Source organism: Canariomyces notabilis, assembly GCF_033297395.1.
Source record: "Canariomyces notabilis strain CBS 508.74 unplaced genomic scaffold N656scaffold_3, whole genome shotgun sequence".
Classification (NCBI taxonomy): Eukaryota; Fungi; Ascomycota; class Sordariomycetes; order Sordariales; family Chaetomiaceae; genus Canariomyces; species Canariomyces notabilis.
In genome coordinates this window covers 460,691-483,087 of record NW_027041825.1, presented here as the reverse complement: position 1 = coordinate 483,087, position 22,397 = coordinate 460,691, and the positions used below count along the sequence as shown (strand labels likewise).

Genomic DNA, 22,397 nt, shown 5'->3' with positions numbered 1-22,397 from the left:
TAGGAAGGCTAGGAAGGTTAGGAAGGCTAGGAAGGTTAGGAAGGCTAGGAAGGTTAGGAAGGCCAATGTGTAGTAGGTGAGTATGCGGCCTGGGCAGTGTGGGCTGGCAATTGAAAAAAAAAAGCAACTGATTTGCGAAGTACCCTGGAATCGCGTTTTCTAGCCAATTCAGCGATTCCAGCGATTCCAGCGAATTCAACGTACGAAGGTCAGGAAGGTCAATTGCTAGCTGGGCTAGGTTATCTTGAGTTGTGCATGCCACTAGCAAATTTGGCTGACTTGACACCTGGCAAGATACAGGCCCTCCTTGTATGCCAAAGCTTGGCTATAGCTTCCTATTGGCCCGGGTGGAGCCCTATGGCGGTGTGATCAAACACTAACCATGAGCAAGGTCTACACTGGGCATGGTAACACTAGTTACACACATCTGAGGTGTAAGCTGTACTTGAATGCAACCCTCACTGTCACCAAGAGCTCCTCCTAAATACTGCCGCTGCAGCGTTGCACCCTCCTTCACCTCGGTCCTAAGAAGACTGCCTAATCTTGGTTTCCAATCCCACCTACACACCGAGCCCTGTGTGAGCTCAAGGTAGCACAGGCGGGCACCGGTCAGACGAGGACAGAGTTATGCGATATATGAGCCACATTAATACATAGTGGCAGCCAGCATCGAAACACGCTTAGAATTAACCCTTGACATTTTAAGCCCGATTTCCCCAACCTCTGTTCAGTGATACGACCTATACATAAACAAATGCCAACACAATTGCAAACACAGTCCGTCTATCGGATATGCTAATAGCGATATCCACGGGAATCGCGATGGTTCCTGTCGCGGTTATCCCCGCCGTACGGCCTATCATACCGCCGATCATGACCTGGTGGAGGCTGTGGCTGGTATGTTCCATACGGTGGCGGTCCGGGGTCATACCGGTCCGTTCGATAGCCCTGGCTATAACCCTGATTGCTGTACCCCTGGTTGTAGCCGCCAGAGAGGTGAGCTGGCGGGGGCGGAGGAGGCACTCCGATGCCGAACCCGGGATAGCCGGGCGGAGGTGGCTGCCATCCGGGCGGAGGACCGTAGTGGGGTTGAGGGCCGCCGTATCCGGTACCATATCCAGCGCCGTAGCTATTTCCGTACCCGTTTCCGTACCCGTTTCCGTAACCGCGGTCGGATTGCTGGTAAGATCCGGGTCCGCGACCGCCCTGTCCTGGAGGCCCGCCTGGGCCGTAATTTATTCGTCCTCCCCCATTATTGTTCCTGAGAGGCACGCCTCCAAAACTTCGTCCGGACTTCTGCCCCTTGCTTCTCAGAATCTCAATGTCACTCCTGTCAAGAGCGGGCGCAGGGAGTTTGGCGCCCCGAAGGAGCATCGACTTGTGCGTATGAGAGCTACTCGGCATCTCGTAATGCACACTATGCAACTGTTAGCAAATGTGGCTGCAAAAAGACAACGGCACCAGCAACATACCTGAGGGATCGGTCGTAGTCAACGTCCGGCATCGTATTCCTGTTCAGCGGGTAGACTAACGAACCGTGCGGAACGTAGCCCTCAATCTTCTCAACCTTTCCCGAGAGGCCATCACTGAATTTCGGGTTTAGCTTAAACTTGGTTTCTCCCTGCTTCTTGCTGTAGAAGCGGGAGGTGATGTGTTCATAGAGCTTCGGGTGAGCATCAGAGAGCAAGAGGACATCTTTGCCGGGCGCATTGCGCGCCTGGTCTTCGTGGCTGAGAAGGTGCTGCTTCGTTTCCATGGCAGCTAGCAAGCGGGGCATCTCGATAAATGGTAGGAGGGCAACACCTTGCCATGACATCTTCTTACCGTTAAGATCAATCTCAAACTCTTCAGGGTAGAAGTCAATGATGGGACTGTCCTCCTTGGTCATCAGGTCGTGAAACACTTCTGGGATGGCATGACGAGACGCCGCCGGCAGCACGCTCATCAACTGCTCAAAAGGCCGCGATATCCTGCCCTTTTCGAAGTTGATCTTCATCTTGCCGAGGTCCACAAAGTCTGCGGCGAAGGGAGCATAGTGGTAGGGATAGAACCACTCCCACGACGGGCAGCCCTGGAAGTAGTACATCAGAACCCATGCGAGACCCTCGACGTAGGCCCGGGCAACCTTGTGCCGGAAGGCGATGTCTTTGGCGTCCACTTTGAACTTTTGTTCATAGTAGCGATCGGCGTAGCCCTCTTCCCAAAGCCGAACTGTGTCCACCGGGCCTTCATCTTCGCTGGACGCAGGCGTCTCAGCATCGGAGCTCGCGCCAGGCGTACTATCGGCGTCTTCGCTTATGAGTTCCGCCTTGCGTTTCCCCAGAGCTGACGGCGGGGTTTTAGTTTCCTTGTCCTCTTCCTTGGTAGGCTCGTCACCATCAGGCTTGGCTTGAGATTGAGACATCAGACCCTGGATCTGGCTCTTGAGCACACTGGCAGCGCTCTTGTTGGCCACATTGGCCCGCTCAAGTGCTCGCCTGTTCACTACCATATCGTGAGTGATTTGCGATATGCTCGAGACCGGAAACAGAGCCATGCCCGGAGGTGGGCCGTTGGCCTCTGGCGGCCCTTTCCGTGCCTTCTTGGTGAGCGGCGAGTCTTGTGCGCGGCCCTTGCCATTAGTACCTTGCTGGGCCTGGCGTCTCTTGAAGCTGGCCTCTCGCCGATCTTCGACTTCTTTTCTCCTTCTGAAGATTGCATCCTCTTGCTTGGCGAGGCCAGCAAGAATGTACTGAGCACGCTCAAGATCCACATGTCCGTCCTTGGTCATATAGCCACCCATGACGGGAAGATTGTCCTTCCAGATGGCGGTGAGGGTGTCGATACCATTCTCTCGGATCTCAAGAGCTGGAAGATGCGGCAAGAAGTCATTTCCCACGAAGAAGCACATGAACACCCAGTCGTCGATGGCCCGCTCCAGATCCCATCGAAAGGGAAGTTGAGGGACTTCGAGCTCAACAGCAAGGTACTCACGCAGAATCGACACGTGAAGCCAGATGAAGGGCTTCAAGGGAAGGGCCTTGTCCTTCTCGTCAAACTCGCCGTCCTTCTCCTTTGCCTCACCTTTGCAGTTTCTCTCGTCGTGGCCCTTTTGACCACAGAGTTTGCACATCCTAGCTTTGCTCTCCTGGAAAAACACATCCTCACGAAGAACACGAAAATGCGGCTCATGGGTGGCAAGGCCAAGCATGATCAGATCTGCGTCCAGACCATAGATGACGTGACGAGTGTTGGGATCGTGCTCGGGCGAGTTTCGTTGAGAGCGAACGAACTCCATGATCTTGTGCTCTCCCTCGCCGGGGACGGTAGCATCGGAGATTATAACCTTTATTTTGGCCCAGGCGGGATCCGTGTTGAGCTTGTAGGCGCACCAATACCGTAGACTTGCCGCGAGAATATCCATAAAGGGGGTGCCTGGAGTGATGGAATTGGAGTCGAAGGCCTTTTTGACGACCGTCTCAACCGACTCTTCTTTCATGGTACTGCCCTTTTCCTTCTTGAGCATCTTGAGCAGTTCTTGTTTGTCCGCCTCTTTTTCTTTGGCCTCCTGGGCGGCGCGAAACCGCCGGGACCGCTGCTGATTCATCTTGGCTCTGGGTGCCACACCATCTACAAAAATGTCAGTGCATGGGTCTTCTCTCGCAGCTGGGGAGGACTTGGGCGCGGAAGCTTACCAACAGCAATCATGAGCAGCTTGCGAGGCCGGACCATATTGACGACGCGGTCAGTGTACTTGAAGATCTCGATCATCATCTCCTCCTCGTCCTTGGGCGCTGGCTTGTCTTCGGGGTGAGAGCAGGGATGGACGATGCCATTCATGTCCAGATACAGATTGTCAAACTCCTCGCCATTTGGGTTGGGCCTGGTGGCGTCGACTGGAATGGTAGTGCCATCTTCCAAGACAACTGGCCGCTCCTCAATGACAGGAGATATAATTTTGGGGTACTTGGAGGAGAGCCATCTGAACGCAGCCGGAATACCCATTTTGAAAAGCCGTCAAATGCGAGCGTGGGGCAGAGTTTATCGGTGTCGAGGTAGAACGGCGGTTCGATACTAACCCGGGCTAGCTATCAGGAGGTAAGGGAATAGGCGAAGGTTTGTGATGAGTGGTTTTAGATCGGTTGTGGACATGGGATTGTCCGTTGCGATATCTTCGAATGGGTCGCGGTCAATCGTCGGGAAGATTGAAGCTTCGGCGCGCAATCAGCAGCGGCGAGTTGGGAGAATAATGCCGACAAAGATGGAGGAGGCTTTGTCTCCTTATCGGCGGCATCAAATGCGCTAATCCTCTTTGTTTCCAACCTTAAACATTCCCTGGTGGGGAGGTTGATTCGAGAGGTAAGGAAACGGGCCAAAAGTTGTAGAAGAAGGCGAAAAGGCCTCGAATGCGTGAGCGCGTCAAGGGTTGAAAGTTCTGAGGCGAAGACTTCAAGACATCAGCGAGTGAAGGACCCTCTCGGCTGCAAAAAGCGGGTCCAACAGCGCTTGGCCCTAACTTTACTGTGGTACAGTAGTGGGAAAGCTGCACAGCAGCTGGGGCGGCTGGCCAGTGAATCTTACCACAGTTTCTGTATTGCGGATAGTTACATACTAAACGATAGGTATCCGTCCATCGTACCCAAGTTAATTACTCGTTGGATACGACACCTGTCCACCTCACCTAAGTCCGAATACACACCCATACGCAATGCGAACATCTTGACGTCTAAACCGGCTATTGGAAATTGAGAGAGGCCGCTTCGTGATCTTGAGGGGATGAAATAGCCGCACGAGCGAATCTTGATCTCCTGGACGAATACCGTCATCATCACCAACGGCGACAGTCCGGCAAGCTAACGTGCAGTGCTACGAAATCTAAAAGTATCAGAAACCGTCGATGCTTCTCCATGGCTGCTAGCCATCCACGGCCACCCCCTTCCCCGCCGCAACCGCAACCGACGCCGCAATGTCCGTGTTCTCGACCATCACGACGGCACCGGCCAAGCAGTCGGTGAGCGAGACTATCCCCGTGCTCAGTGGCCGGCTGAGCACGGCGACGCTTCTCGAAGACCGACGCGCCGCCATCTTGGGACTACGCAGCTTCGCCAAGCAGTACCCAGCCTCGGTCGCGTCTGGCGCCCTTCGCAGCTTGATCGGTAGTCTAAGCCGCGATGGCGAGGATGTGGACACGGTCAAGGTCGTCCTCGAGACTCTGCTGATGCTCTTCACGCCCGACCCAGACAGTCCCGAGGCCTCGGAGGAGATTGCCCTTTGGGTGGCTGACGAGTTCACCCAGCGGCACGAGAATATTGCCTTATTGCTCGACTTCTTGGGAGGGGATAGGACCGACTTCTACTCGCGCCTCTACTCGCTGCAGCTGCTGTCGGCCATCTTGTCTGCGCGGACCGAGAGGACCGAGGAATGTATTGTCAACACGAACGAGGGCATCCCCCGCATTGTTGCTGTTCTGGAGGATCCGAGGGAAGCGATTCGCGACGAGGCAATCGGTCTGCTCACCGACCTTACCCCGACGTCGGTCGTGATCCAGAACCTGGTTACGCTGGAAAAGGGGTTCGCGCCCATATTCGAGATCATCGCCAAGGAGGGCGGTCTTGCGGGTGGTGCAAGGGTGGTGGAGGACTGTTTGATCCTGCTGGCCAACCTGCTCCGGCTCAATACCCTGAATCAGACCATGTTCAGGGACATGGGGTTCGTTGCAGAGACAGGTCGCCTCTTAAGGGACGCGTACAAGGGAGGCGAGGACGGTGAAGAGGTCGCGCAATGGGTGGAAGTACAGCGCAACAGGAATGTGTATGCCATGCTCGCGGTAATACGACTGTTCCTTGTCCCCGGCGCTGCAGCGACAGCCATGAATCAGGAAACCTTCCTGGGCGACATTGTGGCAGGCGGTCGCGTGCGCGCGCGTGGTGGTCCTGTCTTGGAGAACACTCTACAGATCGCCTTTTCCCACACAGCTGAGCTCCCCATCAAATGTGAAGCGCTACTAGCATGCGCAGACATGATTAGGGGGAACTCTAAAGTGCAGGAGCGGTTTGCTGCCCTGCAAGTACCATCACCTCTCGATCTCCCTGCTGCCAACGGGCGGCGGGCTCAGACGAACGGAATCCCAAAGGTGTTCGTTGTTGACGGTCTCCTTGAGCTTGTCTTTGCGGTAAACTCATTGCAGGAATTTGACCTGCGGATGGCTGCTTGTACATGCCTCAAGGCCTACTTCTATAAGCATGCCCAGATCCGCATGCATTTTCTAGACCATGCCGTCCGGTCTCACAACATGAAGGCTGGCGACTTCACCAATGCTCTCTCGATCCTTCTCCAACCGAACCCTGAGCCGATCACGACAGACCCGTACCGGTACTGGTTCGCAGCGGTTATCATGCTCCACCTCGTGCATGACAACCCCGAAACCAAAGCGCTGGCCATGAGCGTGACAGAAGGCGACGAAGAAAGCGGCGAGGAGGTTGTCACCAGCATCCAGACCATCACGGCACACCTCCTCAGCAGCGTTACTAAATCCGAGGACCCGCGCATCAGCATCGGCTATCTTATGCTGCTTCTGTGCTGGCTCTTTGAAGACCTCGATGGGGTCAACGACTTCCTTGGCGAGTTCACCAACCTCCAGGGGCTGATCCAAGCGGCAATAGAGAACCCCAACGGGGATGTAATCGTCCAAGGCCTGAGCGCGATGCTAGCCGGTGTTGTGTACGAATTTTCCACAAAAGACTCACCTGTCCCCCGTGCAAAGGTCAGGGAAATGATCCTGTCGCGCATGGGGCGTGACCGCTACTTTGACAAGCTGTCCCGGTTGCGCTCCCATCCCTTGATGAGGGATCACGAAGTCCTCCCCCAAAAGCTAGACACCAGCAACCCAGACCAAAAACTGCCCGACGTCTTTTTCGACGACACATTTGTTGACTTCTTCAAAGACAACTACAGCCGCATCTTGCGCGCCATTGATCGCGAGCCGGACGCGGAAACCTCCGTCATAACCAACGGCGTGCAAAAGGGCGTCTCAAGGCAGCTAGTCGACTCGCTCCGCGCCGAACTCGCCGAGAAGGACCAGGCCCTGCAACAGGCCGCGTCCCAAACCGCCGCCCTCACGGGGCAATTGACACAGGAACAATCCGCGCACGCGCAGACCAAGTCCGACGCGGCCGCCGCCCTCGCGCGCGCAAACGAATCCCTGACCGCGCTGCGCGCCCAGCTTGCCGCCCGCGACAGCGCCGTCCAGGCCGCCGAGGCCGCTGCGGCCAACCTCACGCGGCAGCTCGCGCAGGAACAGCAGGAGCACCAGCGGGCGCGGGCCGAAGTGGGGCGTCTGCAGACGGCACACGACGCGCTGTTGCGCGCCCACGCTCAGGAGCTCGCCGCGCTGCGTGCCGAACACGCCCGCCAGGCCGACGCGGCCCGCCGTGTCGCGGACCAGGAGGCCGAGCGCCTCCGCCGCAGGGCCGAGGCCGAACAGGCAGACCTCAAAGCCACCATCAGCCGGCTCGAGGTGGATCTCATGAAGGCCAACAAGGCGCGGCAGGCGGTTGAAGGGAAGGTGGTGGTGCTGGAAGCAGAAACTGCGCGGCTTGCGGGTGTGGAGGAGAAGTTGGAGGTTGCTGAGCGGGATGTTAAGGGGTTGCAGGAGAAAGTCAAGCGTGCAGAAGAAAAGGCTAGGCTTGCGGAGCAAAGAGTTGAGGAGAGAGAGGCGGAGGTGGGCGAGCTACGGGACAAGGTGGACGCTAAGGAGGAGGAGAGGAAGGCTCTTCAAAGTGAGCTGGATGATTTGTTGATTGTCTTTGGTGATCTGGAGGAGAAGGTTACCAAGTATAAGGTGAGTTGCTGTTCATCTCCCTCCTTTTGTCTATTGTTTGCGGAGGGAGGATGGCGCTGGCTGACCACGACGGGCTTTAGGAGCGACTCAAGGCGCATGGGGAAGCGGTGTCTGATGGGGAGGAGGATGAAGATGGCGATGAGAAGGGGGAGGAAGAGGATGAGGAGGAGGAGGGAGATGATGATTAGCGGGTTGTCACTTATCCGATTAGGTTGTGTGACGGTCCGTAGTATGAGTTGGAGTCTTGCGAAAAGGGGGAGGCCAAAGATTTCATGAACAGCATTTGCAGCGGGAATTGGTATCTACAAGGACGTGATTTCAATGTCATTAGAGACCTGTTACTATTGGCCTGCAGGTTTCAGAAGGGTGAATAGAACATCACTCCCACAAGGAGAGGGCCCGGGATCAAGAACGGTTTGAACGGATAGGGCCTGCTTGCTGTATCGTTAGGTACTCGAGGTACTATAAGAGGGCAGCTGCTCACTGAAGAGAACGCGCTTCTTCAGTAGGCTGCAGCCCCTATTTTAGCCGCTCCCCGCACCTAATCAGCAGCAGACGTTTTGCTCCACACAAAAAGTTTGGATGCAAAAATCAGCGAGCATTCTTAGCCGTATTATCGAAGCCGTCTCTAGCAGCACGGTTATTGAGTCGTGTCTCAATTGTATACTCATCTCACAAATTTTCATATCAAGTGTACAATGGCCGAAGCCTACCCCCGCGCAAGCGACTCGGAATCCGTCTCGTCATCAGACAACGACGAGGCCTGGCTCAACAACACCGCCGACGATGACGAGGACGGCGAGCAAGAGACTGTGTCTGTCGTCTCCCTCTTTGACGACCGTGTCTTCCCCGATGCGCCGTCCATGCTGGCCTACTGCAAGGACAAGTACGGCTTTGATTTTATCGCTGTCCGTGACCGGTTGAGTCTGGATTTCCACGGCTGTGTGAAGCTTATAAACTTTGGTGAGTTCTTCCCTTCCGGTCGGTGGTTGTGGGTATTCAAAAATCTAACGAAGTGACAAATAGTCCGCCGGAGTGTAAAACAGGGTGGTGCTGCTGCGCTCCCTGAGAAGATCACGGCGGAGCATTTGGCTGATGAGTCGCTGCTTAAGCCGGTGCTGGAGGATGATGCGCTGATTTTCTGCCTGGATGAGCTGCCCGAGCCTGGGGCGAGCGGTACTGAGGCTCATGGTCAAGGGAAGACGGTGGAGGGTCCCCAAGTAGACGAGCTCCTGCAGAAAAACGCGCAGCTCCAGGCCGAGCTGGAGCAGCTTGCCAAGCAGTTCGCCAATTATCGGCTGGCGGTACAGCAGACTCTTGACAAGCGCTGGGGTGTGGATGAGGAGAGTGAGAAGGGCGAACCATCTTCCAAGGCCGGCGTTGTGGCCCCTGAAAAGCAGGAAAAGGATGACTCGGCCGGCTATTTTGAGTCGTACGCTCATAACGGTGAGTTCTGCTGCTACAAGCAGAGACAAGAGCGGCAAGGACTAACAGATGAAAAAGACATTCACGAGACCATGCTCAAGGATACGGTCCGCACCGACGCCTACCGCGACTTCATCTACGGCAACAAGCACCTCTTTGCTGGCAAGGTTGTCCTCGACATTGGCTGCGGCACGGGCATTCTCAGCATGTTCTGTGCCAAAGCCGGCGCGGCCAAGGTGCTCGCCGTCGACAACTCGGCCATCCTCGACAAGGCGCGAGAGAACATCTTCAACAACGGTCTCGACGGTACCATCACGTGCATCAGGGGCCGCATCGAGGACGTCACGCTGCCCGTCGACAAGGTCGACATCATTGTCTCCGAGTGGATGGGCTACTGCCTCCTGTACGAGGCGATGCTGCCCTCCATTTTCTATGCCCGCGACCGCTACCTCAAGCCGGACGGCCTGCTTGTGCCGAGTCATTCCTCCATGTTTATCGCGCCCGTATCCGACGCGGGGTACGTCGCCGACCAGGTCGACTTTTGGCGCGATGTGTACGGCTTTGATATGAAGGCGATGCAGAGCGGTATCTACACGGATGCACGCCTTCCGGCGATGTTCCGGGACTCCCTCTGCGGCTCCGCGTGCGCCTTTCGCATGCTCGATCTTCACACGGCCAAGGTCGAGGATCTGGTGTTTGAGGATAAGTGGCAGACGACACTCTCTGAGAAAATTGCGGCGCCAGAAAGACTGGACGGGTTTCTCGTGTGGTTCGATATCTTCTTCGGCGAGAGCCGCCATGAAGTCGTCGAGCCCACCGTCACGGCTAGGGAGTGGGCGGCTGCAGGCCGGGAACGGGTGGCCTTCACCACGGGGCCGTTCGGTCCCGAGACGCATTGGAAGCAAGGGCTATTCCTCATTGACCCGAAAACGGCAAAGGAACTAAAGGTTGGTCCTGGCACAAAACTCCAGGGCGAGATCTCCTATTCCATTCCTGAGGATCACGCTCGGGGCTTGAATATCAAAATCAGTTGGGGGTTGGACGACAGCGACAAGCAGTACCAGACGTGGCGCCTGCACTGAGCACACGAAATATTTACATGAATAGAGCGCACAGTAATTGTCGTCGATAGAATAGTCGTGAAAAGTATATCTAAGTGGTACCCCAAAAGACGCCATTGAATGCTGCTCGCATCTTTTCCAATCCAGTGCGGAATCTAGGACATAACCGTCGAGCCGTCTATCTATAGATGTGGAACGCCAACGCTTTGCATAATCAAATTCACAATACTCAAGAAACCCTCTCCAAGAATGAATCCCTGTGTTGGCCGTAAAGTTAGCAGCTTTCTCTTACCCCTGAATGACCAGACAACACACTCACCGAAGCAAGAACTATCAGAGGCGTGTCCTGCCATCCCATGGCGGACCTCCACCACCAACTGAGCAGGCCTCCCATGGTCCTGGCAAGAGTAAACGAAGGGACATTGTACATGCCGACCGCAACCGCGATTCCGCCGGGTATCAGCGCTTGCCAACGCTTCTCAGCCGTCGCGATGCGCAGCGCGGTCGTGACTGCGAAGAGCGCAGCCGCCCCGAGGGCCCACTCCTTAGCCATGGGCGGGAGTCCCTTGCCCGTTACGAGTCTGGCGGTGAAGATCCAGACATAGCCCGTAGGCACCTGAAACAGGTCGCCCGGTACCTCGTAGACGCTGAGATTGGAGAGTCAGCTGTAGCCCGCTGAGAACATTGCGACGTTCGCATGGTGAACTTGAGGGAGCAATTGGGTCAACCTACGTTGTGTACAGCCTGTAGATGAAGGCGCTGACGACAGCACCAACAGTGGCGCCGATGACTTGTCCCCAGAACTGAGCCTTCGGCGCAGCTCCGAGCAGATGGCCGGTTTTCAGATCCTGCATCATATCGCCAGCTTGAAGGGCACCCTGAACGCATTACATGTTAGTTCAAACCAGGATTGTGATTCCCAAGTTCTATCGACGTACCGCCTCGGACTGTCAGGCAAACCGTGTCAGCAAATGTGAGCATAAAATCTAGCATCATATCATGGCAAAAGGTTATACGCACCACTGCACCAGCGACCAAGTTGATCAAGACGCTTGACTTGTTAGACTGAGGGATGATGAGGGCAAAAAACAGCTGTGCAAGCTTGCTGATGCCCGAGACGGGATTCAAGTCGGTCTCGCCCAGGGCCCTCACGCCCATGATGCTCAACACTAGGGCCATGAAAACGGCTGTTACAGTGGCATAGAGAGGCACAAGGTTGCCAAAAACAATGTGAATGCAGACAATGCAAAACAAGATGGAGAGGATCAGCCCAACTGCCACCATCCGGTCACTGATTTGCTGGTCTAGGGGCGCATCAAGCTCCTCCTTTTCGTCTTGGAGCTCCCCGAGCAATGGATCGCCGCCGTCGCCATCTGACGACAGGGACATGGACGAAGCAGCGCTTCTTCTGGGAGCAGCATCACGCTCGTCTTCTCTGTTGGCTACTGACGTATAGCCCGCGTGTGGCCTCCTTCCAAGGAGTGTCCTCACGCGATCGGGGACAAGCTGGAATGGCACGAGGCGTAGCAACTGGGGGAAGTACTGCCTCGTCGAGCGGAAAGCGAGGTAGCTCAGGCTGACAATGGAGTCGGCCAACATGATTGCCAGCGACGTCCACACGATCCATCCCTTGCTGCCATTTTCCCAGTCGCCGACGGGACCCGGCGCCCACCCCCTGCTCTTGGCCAATGGAGAGAGAATGCCCCAGCCGACAACCGCACCAAGCAGCATGTGCAGTGTCGTAGCCGGACCCATGATGATTCCCTGTCCGACATATGCCAGGCTGGGGTTGAGGGTCCAGAGCCAGGTGCTCGCTGCGACGGAGCCAAAGATTGGGATGTTCCTCAGCACGGGGAGGAAGTATGTCGCGAAAGTGAACAAGCCCGACACGAAAAAGCAGATCAGCAGGAGCTGCACATTACGGCGCCAGGACTCGGCGTGTTTGGCCGACTCCCCTTCACCGCTCGCCGGGGGAACCTCGTCCTCTCCAGGGGCGGCGACAAGGCTGGCGAAGCCGGCGGCAGTGACGGTCCTGCCGTCGGCCGTCTTGGACTCCTTGGGGGTCCGGCCGTGTAGTACACTGATCAGCACGGCGGTACTAAACCCGCTCGGAAACTTGAGCTGCTCCCTAATGATGACCTGCCGGCGCCTGCAACGGGAACCATCAGTCAGCGCCCTCCTCCAGCTCCAACCCCATCACCACCACAACCTCACCCAATCAATCCCATTAGATCAGGTAGGACAAGAAAGCAAGCACTTACAACGGCACGGCAAAAACCACCCCAAAATAGCACAACCCCAACGACCAGAGCACCAGCTTCCCCAGACCAAGGACAACAGGCCCTTGCTCTTCGGGCCGCAGGAGGTAATTCATGGCGGGCAAGACGCCGACAAAACCGCAGCCGAGCGGCATGATGGCCATGCTTCCCGCGACAGTCTGGACCAGGACGTTCTCGACGGGGGAAAAGGGGAGCAGGGCGTCGAGCAGGCCGCGGCGGGCCAGCAGGCGGAAGATGCCAAACCCCATCAGGCTGGCCGGCATGGTCATGGTGCTGACCCAGCCTGTTTGCAGGCCAAAGTACTATTTTTCCCCTTGCGGTTAGTAAATATATCCAATAGGTTGTAACAAGGTGGTAGATAGATACCATATTGGAGAAGCAGATGACAAGCCCGACGAGAAGGCCGACGGCGACACCGCGGGCGGTGAAGGACTGGCCGGGGATGTGTTTGCGGGTGGATAGCAGTGAGGGTGGGGTTGGCGATGGTGATGATGGGGATTGTTCATCTTGAAGGAGTTGATGACTGCTGCTGCTGCTGCTGCCTGTGTTCGTGTTTTCTGCGTCGTCATCAGTGAAGGAAGCCGCAGGGACGTCGGCGGTGGAATATGGTTTGCGTGACGCTGACCGGCGCGCCATGGCTGTTGAAGCGCGGTCGCGTGTGGAAACAAGACCTTGGATGAGAGTGAGATTGTCCCGACGGTGACCACATGAGACCCGGAGGTGTCGAGTCAGACTCAGATGCAGGTGTATCCGTAAGGATCCGGGTACATATGCAGTGGACGGTTCCAGGTTGCATATAGCCCGGGGTACCGAGAATGGAAACCACAGTGGAGTTTGAAGCCTATTGTACAAATCTACGTCTATAGGAGCCTCTCAGATTCGCAACAGCGTGCAGGACAGCTTTGAAGCGAGTAGGAGATCGCTACCTTAACTGTATCACTAAAATAACCCGCCTAACAATGCTTCTGGCGCATTTAGCCACTGCAATCTCTAGTGCACAATCCGGAAGACCTGAAGATGATGCTACTGTAGGTACAGTACAGTAGGTACTGTACCATCTCGGAGCGTCATGAAGTTCTTCTTCTATCTACCTTAGTTCAAGACGAATATAACGATTCCCTCGCCCCAACTCCGTTGGCCTTGACGCTTTAATAAATCCATGCTGTACCGTATTTAAACCACCGCTTTGCTTACTTATAATACAGCGAGTTATACACCACGCTATGCTTACAAAACCATGCCAATCAAATCGAAATCAAAACCCAAAGCTATCCAACAGCGAATTGGCATCCGGCTCCTCAAACACCGTCGGCGGCGCCTGCGGCCTGGGCATATGCCCGCCCGACTTCATTTCACTTGGCACCGGTTGTGATGCCGACGCCGACACTGATACGGGCGACACCGGAAGGTCCGCCACCACGAGCGAGCTCCGCCGCTTCAGCAGCCTGAGCGGGTCAATTTCGCCGCCGAGTCCGGCCGCAATGCCCGTGACACCTGCTGGCTGGAAGAACTCCCAGTTTCGGACTTGACGTCCCAGTTAGCCCATGACATGACACTTTGACATGACACTTGGGTTAGATAGAGACTTTAAAAAAAAGACCTACCCAAATCCAACCCCAACAAATCGCACCCCATGCGCTCGTACAGCCGTGCATTGTGCAGCACAAACTCCCACTCGGTCTTGGGCGTCACCTTGCTGGCGCCCCTCAGCGTCTGCAGCGTCTGCTGTCTGAGCTGCCGGTACAGAATCACCAGCGCCGGGTCGTCCGTCAAAAACATCTTGGACTTGAGATCCGGCGAGCCCGGTGTCTCGAGGAGCGTGTAAACGGGCGTCTTTGATGCACTAATCAGCAAAACCAGCCACAATATTTGTCCCGCTTAACACATGTCACCACTCACAATCAGAGCGCGAACCGCCATGTCCCTTCGGTGGAGCATCCAAAACGCCCAAGAAGCCATCCATCGGTTTCCTTCTTGCGCCGCGATCGCCAGGACTTCTTCCTCGAGGAGTCGGCGGAGCACCGGGCCATGGTCTCCTTCGTAGACGCGAGCCACAGCGATGGCGAGCTGCATGTCTTTGAGCTGGTTGAGGCAGACGTTGACGGCGTCTTGGAGGTGGTCGGCCAGGAGGAAGAAGGCGGCAGCGTATTCTTGATATAATCATCAGCCAGGAGAACCAACGAAGAGATTAGAGGCGGAAGACTAACCGAACCGTCTCTTGCTCATCAACGCATATGCGTTCTTCAGCGCCGCCGTCCGCCATTTTGGATCCTCAAAGTTGTTGGACAGAAATCTTTGCGTAGCTTGCTGCTCCTTGTTCCACGTCGCCATGCGCCACAGACCCTGCAGCACCGTCTTTTTCTTGAGCGCGAGATAGAAAAGGCTGCAGTCGATCGGGTTCTTCACCTCGCCCTTGGTGTACTCGTTGCGCGCAATCACCTCAAACTGAGCCCTCTGTATCCTTTTTATCAGCAAAACCGAAACCAAAACAACACTGTAAATACCGCCAGCAAAAACTCACCACGGCAGCGTTATCCGCCAGCCACATAAATAGGCCACTCTCTCTTGCCCCCTGCCAGAGCATCCGCCCATGGTTCTGCCGCGACACAATGTCAGCCAGCACGTCCTGGCTGGTCGAGTGATAGGCCCAGTTGATTTCCCTCCAGCCCATCTGTATCTCGTTCGTCCTTCCCTTACGCAGCGCGTGCTGCCTGAAGAAGAGCATGAACCGCGCGCCGTTCTCGTCGAGCGAGCGCCGCTGCTTCTCGACCAGGCCGACGCACTCAACGATATCCATCAGCTGGATCTGCTCGTGGCCCGAGAGCTGCGGTATGCCGATGCGCGTGAGCCGCTCGTTGATCCCGGCCGCCACCTCCTCCGAGAAGGGCTCGTCGCTTTCGCCGTACGACATGCGCCGGCCGAGATAGTCGCCCGAGGGTGTCTTGGCGGACTGTGCACGGGCAGGTCAGTATATAGTCCCTCAATCCGAAACCCCTAGGAGTTTATCGCTGGCGAAACGCACCTGCTCGACCGCGTAGAAAGCCTCCATATCAAAGCCAAGGTAATCATCGACCTCGTCGCCCTCGGCCCAGAACTTTAGTGTCCTATGCAACGCCATCAGAATCCCATGCACCAGCGCGATCTTGCCAGCCAGGATGCACTGGCTCAGGAACTGAGGATGGAACACGGGCAACGGGCCGTTCAGTCTCTGCACCACATCAAACAAATCCCAACCGCCCTCCCCCCTTTTCTTTTGCGGCAGCCTTAGGCTGGTCACCAACGAGCTGCCCGCATCAAACTCCCGATCATGCACAAACAACTGATTCCCGGCTCCGATAACGAGATGCCCGTCGCCGAGCCACACCGAGTCACCGATGGGATGCGGCGTGAGTTCACGGATGCCAATCTCCCTGATGGGGGCCCACGCGGGGCCCTGGTTGAGGTAATCAAAGCGCATCTGGGACAGCAGCAGCACGCGGTGGGGGAATCCGACCGCCAAGATGGACTGTCTGTCGGGTGTTGACGTCCAGTCGAGGTCGCGGATGGTGTGGCCGTTGTCGAATTGCTGCGTGTACTCGAGCCGGGCGCCGCGTATGTCCCATATGGTCAGGGTGGAGCGGTCGGCGTCAACAAGCGCCGCCTTCTTCCTGGTGCTGCCGCTCACGAGCGCCGGGCTGGGTATTCCCGTCTCCATCGAGCTCGTCGACAGCCACTCGACGCCCTGGTCATGGTGGCCGACCCGCGCGGTCCAAAACTCAACCCGCCCAGAGTGGGTGTACGAGATGGCGACGTCCCTCGCGAACACGTCAAGGAAGCCCGAGATGACGGGCGTGGTGCCTGCTGGGTCGACGGGTAGCACATAGGCCAGGGAGCCGGCGTCTTGGAGGGTGAACGTGGCGAATTCCTTGATTGAGCCTTGCTGTTGGTCATGGTCGCTGTGGCTAATGCCGTTCGTGACGGGGGTGAAATTGCCCCGGGAGTAGAAAGGGAGTTTAACCTCCCATACGAGACCTTGTTTCTCGGATGTTATAGTCGCAATGTGCGCTGTTGTGTAATCCTCGACCTTGTGCCGCGGGAGGATGAGTAGACAAAGCGGCTTCTCGGCAATGCCATAACTGCTCTCAGCGAGCATCTTGGGCTCTGACTGCCGGCAATCCCACAGCGAGATGTTCTGATGTTGAAGGAACACCACGAACCGCCCCTTTCTGAGCAGGCACATCCTGTGAATATGCCCCTCATGCGGGATCGCCACCAGGCGAGAGAGCGTCGTCCGCTTGGGGTCAAGCTCATGTTTCCAGATAACACTCTGTCCCTCATCCGTGCGTGAGACGATAGCCCTGCCACTGAAATTTCGCACAATCTTGCGGATAGGCGCCGTGTGCCCCGTCCAGAGGCACCTGAGGCTCAGACGCCTTCGCTTTGGATTCGGGTCAAACAAGGCCGCAACGTTGCTACGGTAGACCTCGATCCTTCCATCAAAGAAGTGCAGTAAAATATGCAAGTGACCTCCGGAATTGCAGTAACTGTACGCCTCAACATGCGGGTAGCTCTTTGCCCCCGCGTATCCCCTCAAAAAGTCCAGCTCTGGAGACGAGACGTGCGCCACGTTGAAGATGTTTGACTTTCTAGTCTTGCACCCGATATTCTCGAGCGCCCAGGCGGACATGTGACCCCTCCCGTCCAACACCACACAGACTTCCGGGTTCCGATTCGCAACAGCAATAACATGTTCAAGGGCGGCAGTATCCTCTGCCGATGATGAGGACGGTGTGTTCTCCTGCACAGCCTTCTCCGTCGCTGCCGACAGGTCCCGGCCATGCATCACAAACGCCCAGCGGAGCGTATCGGCTTTGGCAGGCATCAGCGACCGTCGCTGAATTGCTGCTCCCAAGTCCAACTTCCCCCACAGGTGCAGAAGCTGCTGGCCATGACTATCCGACCCCGCCCACACCCGCAGCACGTTGTCAGCGCAAAATGTATACAGCGCGTTGTCGATGGTCTGATCCACATGGCGGGGGCGGCGCCACTGCATCCCCGTCACGGGCTGGGGATGCCGCAGATACATGTAGTCGAACCTGACCTCTCTCGACCCATAGCTCAGCCGGCGCCAGACCTTAACCAGCCGTTCGTGCTCGCCCACCGAGGCGATATAGGCCGAGTCGTATGACAAGCTTGCGATGCGGACCGGGTTGGCGAGGCGCTTGCGCCACGAACACTCGGGAACCGTCGTGGTTGCCGTCGACGACAGCGATGTCTGATACAGCTCGAGGCTAGAATGCGCGACGAGGAGCTCTTCGGATGCGCCCCACGAGAGGCAGATTGCAGGCCGCCGGCCGCTGTCTTTCTCGTCCCCACCAGCAGCGTCGTCCTCGGCCCGAACGATAGCAATCGACGCCTGCAGCGCCCACCGCGGCGCATCTTCACCAACCCCTTGAAGCGGCTGATACACCCTCACATGGCGCCCGGTGCACACGACTATCTTTCCCGACGCCTCGTCCAGGGCTACCGCCTGCAGCGGTTCGGGATCATCGTCGTAGACCGTCTGAAGCACGGTATCAGGCTCACCGAGGATGGCGAGGGCGTTGCCGGTTATGTACGCCTGTCCAAGGGAAACAGCGCGTCAGCGGTGGAACATGGAGGGAGCACGAGAAACACCGAGAAACGCGCAGGCAGGTAACTAGGGTAAGTATTCCTCACAGTGATGCGCCGTGTGCCCCAGCAGCCCGTTGCCAGTGCCTGAAGCCGCGATTCGGGCTGGCCGGGCAGAACCGTCTTCATAGCGCCCGAGTCAACTGCTTCGCTTCGCTGTCTCTATCGGTATGATGTGGCCTCGTCCTGGGCTGCCATTTCCGGGTGTAGAAGAAGGGCGAATTGCGGATGCGCGTGCTTCCCGTATGCGGCAGACCTAGCGATTTTTACTGCAGGTGTTGAAAGAGAGTGCAGTTTGACCCCCGAGAAGTAACGCGATCCCGCTACGTCTGTCTGCGAAGCGCGAGTTTGGTGTTGAAGGAGCGATCGGGTCGTGCCGCAGCGTCCCCTCCCACTCGAGCTATGATAGCTAGGTAATTAATGTTACCTGACGTCTCGAACGGAAACTTTACTTGAACGAGGGTCGGTCTCTGCAAATTATCGCAGCTCCAAGTCTTCCAAGGTTGTCCGACTGACACCAGGTCTCCAAGGCAGTCGCTCACTATGATGCAGAATCGTTAACGGCAAGCAACTGTGCTGTAAGAGGGTGCGTCAGCCGCCGGAATTGGCGTCGACCCGCTATAAGGCTCCTATGACGTTAGGGGTGGTTAGTTCGTATTATTGACGTTTTGTAGGTCACAATTCCTGTAAATGTACTGTATTGTACATGGAATACATACTGTAGTGTAGGTATTTACAGTACAGTAACCGATTCAGGAGTTGAACGAAACCTGAAACTCAAGACGGTATTTATACTCCGTGTCAACCAGCAGTCCAGCACTTATCTACAAATCCATCCCCAATAGGCGCCGTGTATCCTTAGGAAGGCTGCGTAACTTAGTAGTACCGTGTATCCTCTGCCCTCTAAAACTGCGTTTATACCATGCAATAACCCATAATACAAAACCATGACCCGTTACCCATGTGTCACCATCCCATCCCAACTCCATACCCCTGAAATCAACCCAAACTCAGTCCATACGCCCAGAGAGTCTACGAGTCTTCCATTCATAAGCGAACCCCCGCGCCAATGCCTCTGCCCACATACCAAACCCTCTCAGTCCACCTCCCCAACCTCACCCCCACCACAGCCTTCGCGTCGAGCTTCAGTCTTCCCCCAAGCGCCTCCCTAAGCTTGCCATACCCAACCGAGTCCAGCGACCACTCCACCGGCAGCCTCGGCGTCTGCGAAGCTCCCGGCGGCGCCGCAAACGGCAGGTTGTACTCGATCCTGCCGATCGGCTCCGTATGATTATAATACGCCGTCGCATTCACCTCATCGATGTACAGAATATTCCTCGTCAGGGGGGACACCAGCGTGAACGTGGCCGTGGATGAGAGGATATGAAACGTGGCATCGCGGATAAAGCGCCTCTCTTCTTCGTCGTCGTCATCGCCATCACCGTTGCCGGGAGATGGCGGTAATCTGAGCCGCGGTGCCGACAGGGTGAGGTTCAGTCTTGATAGGGCCTCGCCAATGCGCGGAAGGGAGGGGAAAGTCCCTCTATGGGTGCGGACCGTGACAGTTGTGTTATAGCCGGACAGATATTCCGACAAGAGGTCGCGTCCGCGTTGGGCTGCTTTGTCTCCGCCCATCCCTAATGGGTCCCATGTCGCCGAAACCGCCAAATCTGTGTTGTTGCCGGGGATGATGTTGAGGTTCTCCGCTCGGGCCTCGCCCACGGTCGTTCCATTGCTTTGAACGTGGATGCTGATGAATGGGATGCGTGCCGAGTAGGGTGTGGGATTCGTAACGTTTACTAACGCGCTAAATGAAATAGAAGTGGCCGTCGTGCCGGTGATTTCGATGCTCCCAACTTTGGGCTGAGCAGAGCCCATGACGTCCCTTCCAAGAGCTACGAAAGGTGCCATGTTAGTTGCCGACTAGATGATGGACCGTTGTTGCCAGCAAGAGCAGAGAAGCCATAAACCTGGGGCGACTGACGGTACGATCAGAAAAGAGACGGACGTTTTACTGGAATTTCCCCCTCAGCGGGGACGCCTTTCACCACGAGCTCGCCAAGGATAGTTTGCACTCTGACATCCACCAGAGCTTTGATGACCAGTACGACTTGGCTGCCGCCAAAAAGGAGAGACTGGATAACATCGGTCATGACGTCTGCGTCGGTCACATTTAGCGGTGCGTCGTTCACGCGTGACTGAATTAGCAATGTCGCCTCGTGGTCCTCGGTTGCTGGAAGCTGAGTCGAGTTTGCCCTTTGCCACTCCTCCAAGTTCAGCTCCCCCAGTTTGTTACCCCGGTAGAAGACATCGGCGTTTGAGCGGACACTGGTAACATTCAAGGAGAAGTTCATCTCAGATGGGAGACCAGCAAGCACCAGGATCGTTCCTGATACCCTCGGGTTAGAGTTAGGGTCGTCGGGATCTGCTGAGGGGTCCGGCAACTTAAAGCGGACATCGGTCAGATTGAAACTGCGAATCAGATTATCAAACGAGCGTCCTGGGAATGGCACGGGAACCGTGATGCTAGATAGGATCTGCGTAAGCCAGTCCGGAGTGTCGCCAGCTGGATGTTTCTGGCCTCGCACCAGCACGGTTGCTGATTCTCCACCAATGTACTTCTTAAGGATGATGTCTAGCGGTGACGAATCCGAGTTTGGACAGAGTTGGGTCAGGGTTTCAGGTACCTCTTTGATGAGGCCATGAACATCCGCAACCACCTCTGCATGCGGTCGTACAGCTACCCGGCTGGTTGTGGCCGAGGCGATAAGGATGGATGAGTCGGAGGGATTACACCCTGGGACGAGGATATCAAAGCCAAGTGCGGGCACATCAAGTGATATCGGATACTTATTGAAGGACGTGATGGTAGCTTCCGCTGCCATGGCTCTCCTCTCGCCGCCAGGAATGGGCATCTCTTTGAAATTCAACCGCGTAAGGTTATACTCGGGGATAAGAGGTAATTTGTTGACTGCACAACCCATCAGTAAACAATTCGTTAATGGAACGACGGGAATAAATGTTTTTAGGATCTCAAATGAGAGATTTCTCCCCAAAATACAGTGAGGCAAATGAGCGGTAGAGTGATTGACCTTCAAACGTCAGAAATTCCGAGACCGAGTGAGTCCCGAGGGGAATGATTCCCGCCCTCAGCCGAATGTCGGCTTGCCCCCGGACTCGAACAACGTCCAACCTTCCTTCCAACCATTCATTGGCGATGGTGCGAATACCCTCAGCATCCCCTGGTACGAGATCGGCCACAAAGTCCACTTCGTTGTTGTGACCGTCCGCAATTTTGACTGTCAGGGGGGGAACGCCGGCCGTGGCGAGCAATATGTTGTCGTACTCGGGCAGATACACATTGATCTTGGTCTCCTCTGTCCCAAGCTCCCCTACCAGCCAGGTAGCCGCCTGACCTAATCGCCTAACATGTTCGTTGTCCACCCGCTGTGCGTCTAAGCGGAGATTCGCCTGGATACGCGCACGGACACCATTCGTTGTGATGGACACGAGTGACAGATTAGTGGGCTCAATGACGGTTGCCTTCTTTGCATATTCCTCGACGGCGGCGGGAACAAAGAAGGCGAGAATTATGATAGCCACCCCAGAGAGTGACAAAACGAGCACGGCAATGAGGGACGGCCATCGTAATGATTTCGATTTTGGAGACTTGACGGATACTGGAGATGTATCGTGAGATGCAACGGAACCGGCATCGGCAGCTGGATAATCATCGTCTGCGCCATCATAGCGTGGTGTTGCGGCCGAGCTCGATAATAACGGAGTCGACTCAGCGGGATCTTTGTCTGGACGGTCGTTGGCGGTATTGGCGGTGTTGAGGCTCTCGGAAGCCGAGAGAAGCGGCGATCTCTCGGAATCGGACATTTGACCGGTTTTGCAGTCGTCGTGAGAAATGGAATGGATGGATTGTGCACCCTGGAGCGGACAGCCGCGGCGAAGCAGTCACCCCTGGCCTATGACATAACAGTGATAGCGTGATGTGACCGTATCACCAGAAGATAGGTTTGATATGCTATGGTCGAAGATGTTTGTCAAGGATTGAAACGGTTAGTTACAGGACTGCTCGAGGGTGATTGAGGATAATCAACAACGTTGGCTCTTTGAATAAGGCTGAGTTGGGAGGAGGCCAGTTGCAAGTTGCAG

At 56.1% G+C, this 22,397-nt stretch overlaps 5 protein-coding genes across 5 annotated transcripts; 2 read left to right on the top strand and 3 right to left on the bottom strand.

Annotated features, from left to right (window-relative positions):
• Positions 1 to 1,739: 1,739 nt before the first annotated feature.
• Positions 1,740 to 4,143, bottom strand: N656DRAFT_387624 (putative 5-3 exonuclease). The gene is made up of 4 exons (XM_064809481.1): positions 3,675 to 4,143; positions 3,064 to 3,609; positions 1,825 to 2,071; positions 1,740 to 1,761 (listed from the first exon to the last, which is right to left on the bottom strand). Exons 1-3 carry the CDS (start codon positions 3,982 to 3,984, stop codon positions 1,953 to 1,955), a joined length of 975 nt encoding a protein of 324 aa, XP_064673170.1. The 5' UTR covers positions 3,985 to 4,143; the 3' UTR covers positions 1,740 to 1,761; positions 1,825 to 1,952.
• Positions 4,144 to 4,945: 802 nt separating this feature from the next.
• N656DRAFT_702818 (uncharacterized protein) lies at positions 4,946 to 8,007 on the top strand (the record flags this gene model as incomplete). The annotated part of the gene is made up of 2 exons (XM_064811056.1): positions 4,946 to 7,819; positions 7,900 to 8,007. 2 exons carry the CDS (start codon positions 4,946 to 4,948, stop codon positions 8,005 to 8,007), a joined length of 2,982 nt encoding a protein of 993 aa, XP_064673169.1.
• A 510-nt stretch (positions 8,008 to 8,517) lies between these two features.
• N656DRAFT_703197 (S-adenosyl-L-methionine-dependent methyltransferase) lies at positions 8,518 to 10,326 on the top strand (the record flags this gene model as incomplete). Its single annotated transcript, XM_064811085.1, has 3 exons — positions 8,518 to 8,782; positions 8,846 to 9,265; positions 9,323 to 10,326. The coding sequence occupies 3 exons, from the start codon at positions 8,518 to 8,520 to the stop codon at positions 10,324 to 10,326; spliced, it is 1,689 nt and encodes a 562-aa protein (XP_064673168.1).
• A 155-nt stretch (positions 10,327 to 10,481) lies between these two features.
• N656DRAFT_725118 (OPT superfamily oligopeptide transporter) lies at positions 10,482 to 13,429 on the bottom strand. Its single transcript, XM_064812552.1, has 6 exons — positions 12,951 to 13,429; positions 12,567 to 12,886; positions 11,326 to 12,454; positions 11,244 to 11,252; positions 11,038 to 11,183; positions 10,482 to 10,952 (listed from the first exon to the last, which is right to left on the bottom strand). The coding sequence occupies exons 1-6, from the start codon at positions 13,218 to 13,220 to the stop codon at positions 10,580 to 10,582; spliced, it is 2,247 nt and encodes a 748-aa protein (XP_064673167.1). The 5' UTR covers positions 13,221 to 13,429; the 3' UTR covers positions 10,482 to 10,579.
• A 410-nt stretch (positions 13,430 to 13,839) lies between these two features.
• N656DRAFT_703041 (uncharacterized protein) lies at positions 13,840 to 22,118 on the bottom strand (the record flags this gene model as incomplete). The annotated part of the gene is made up of 12 exons (XM_064811071.1): positions 13,840 to 14,108; positions 14,189 to 14,417; positions 14,484 to 14,734; positions 14,792 to 15,045; positions 15,089 to 15,534; positions 15,607 to 17,457; positions 17,593 to 17,920; positions 17,993 to 18,183; positions 18,282 to 18,395; positions 19,293 to 20,128; positions 20,242 to 21,204; positions 21,326 to 22,118. 12 exons carry the CDS (start codon positions 22,116 to 22,118, stop codon positions 13,840 to 13,842), a joined length of 6,525 nt encoding a protein of 2,174 aa, XP_064673166.1.
• Positions 22,119 to 22,397: the final 279 nt, after the last annotated feature.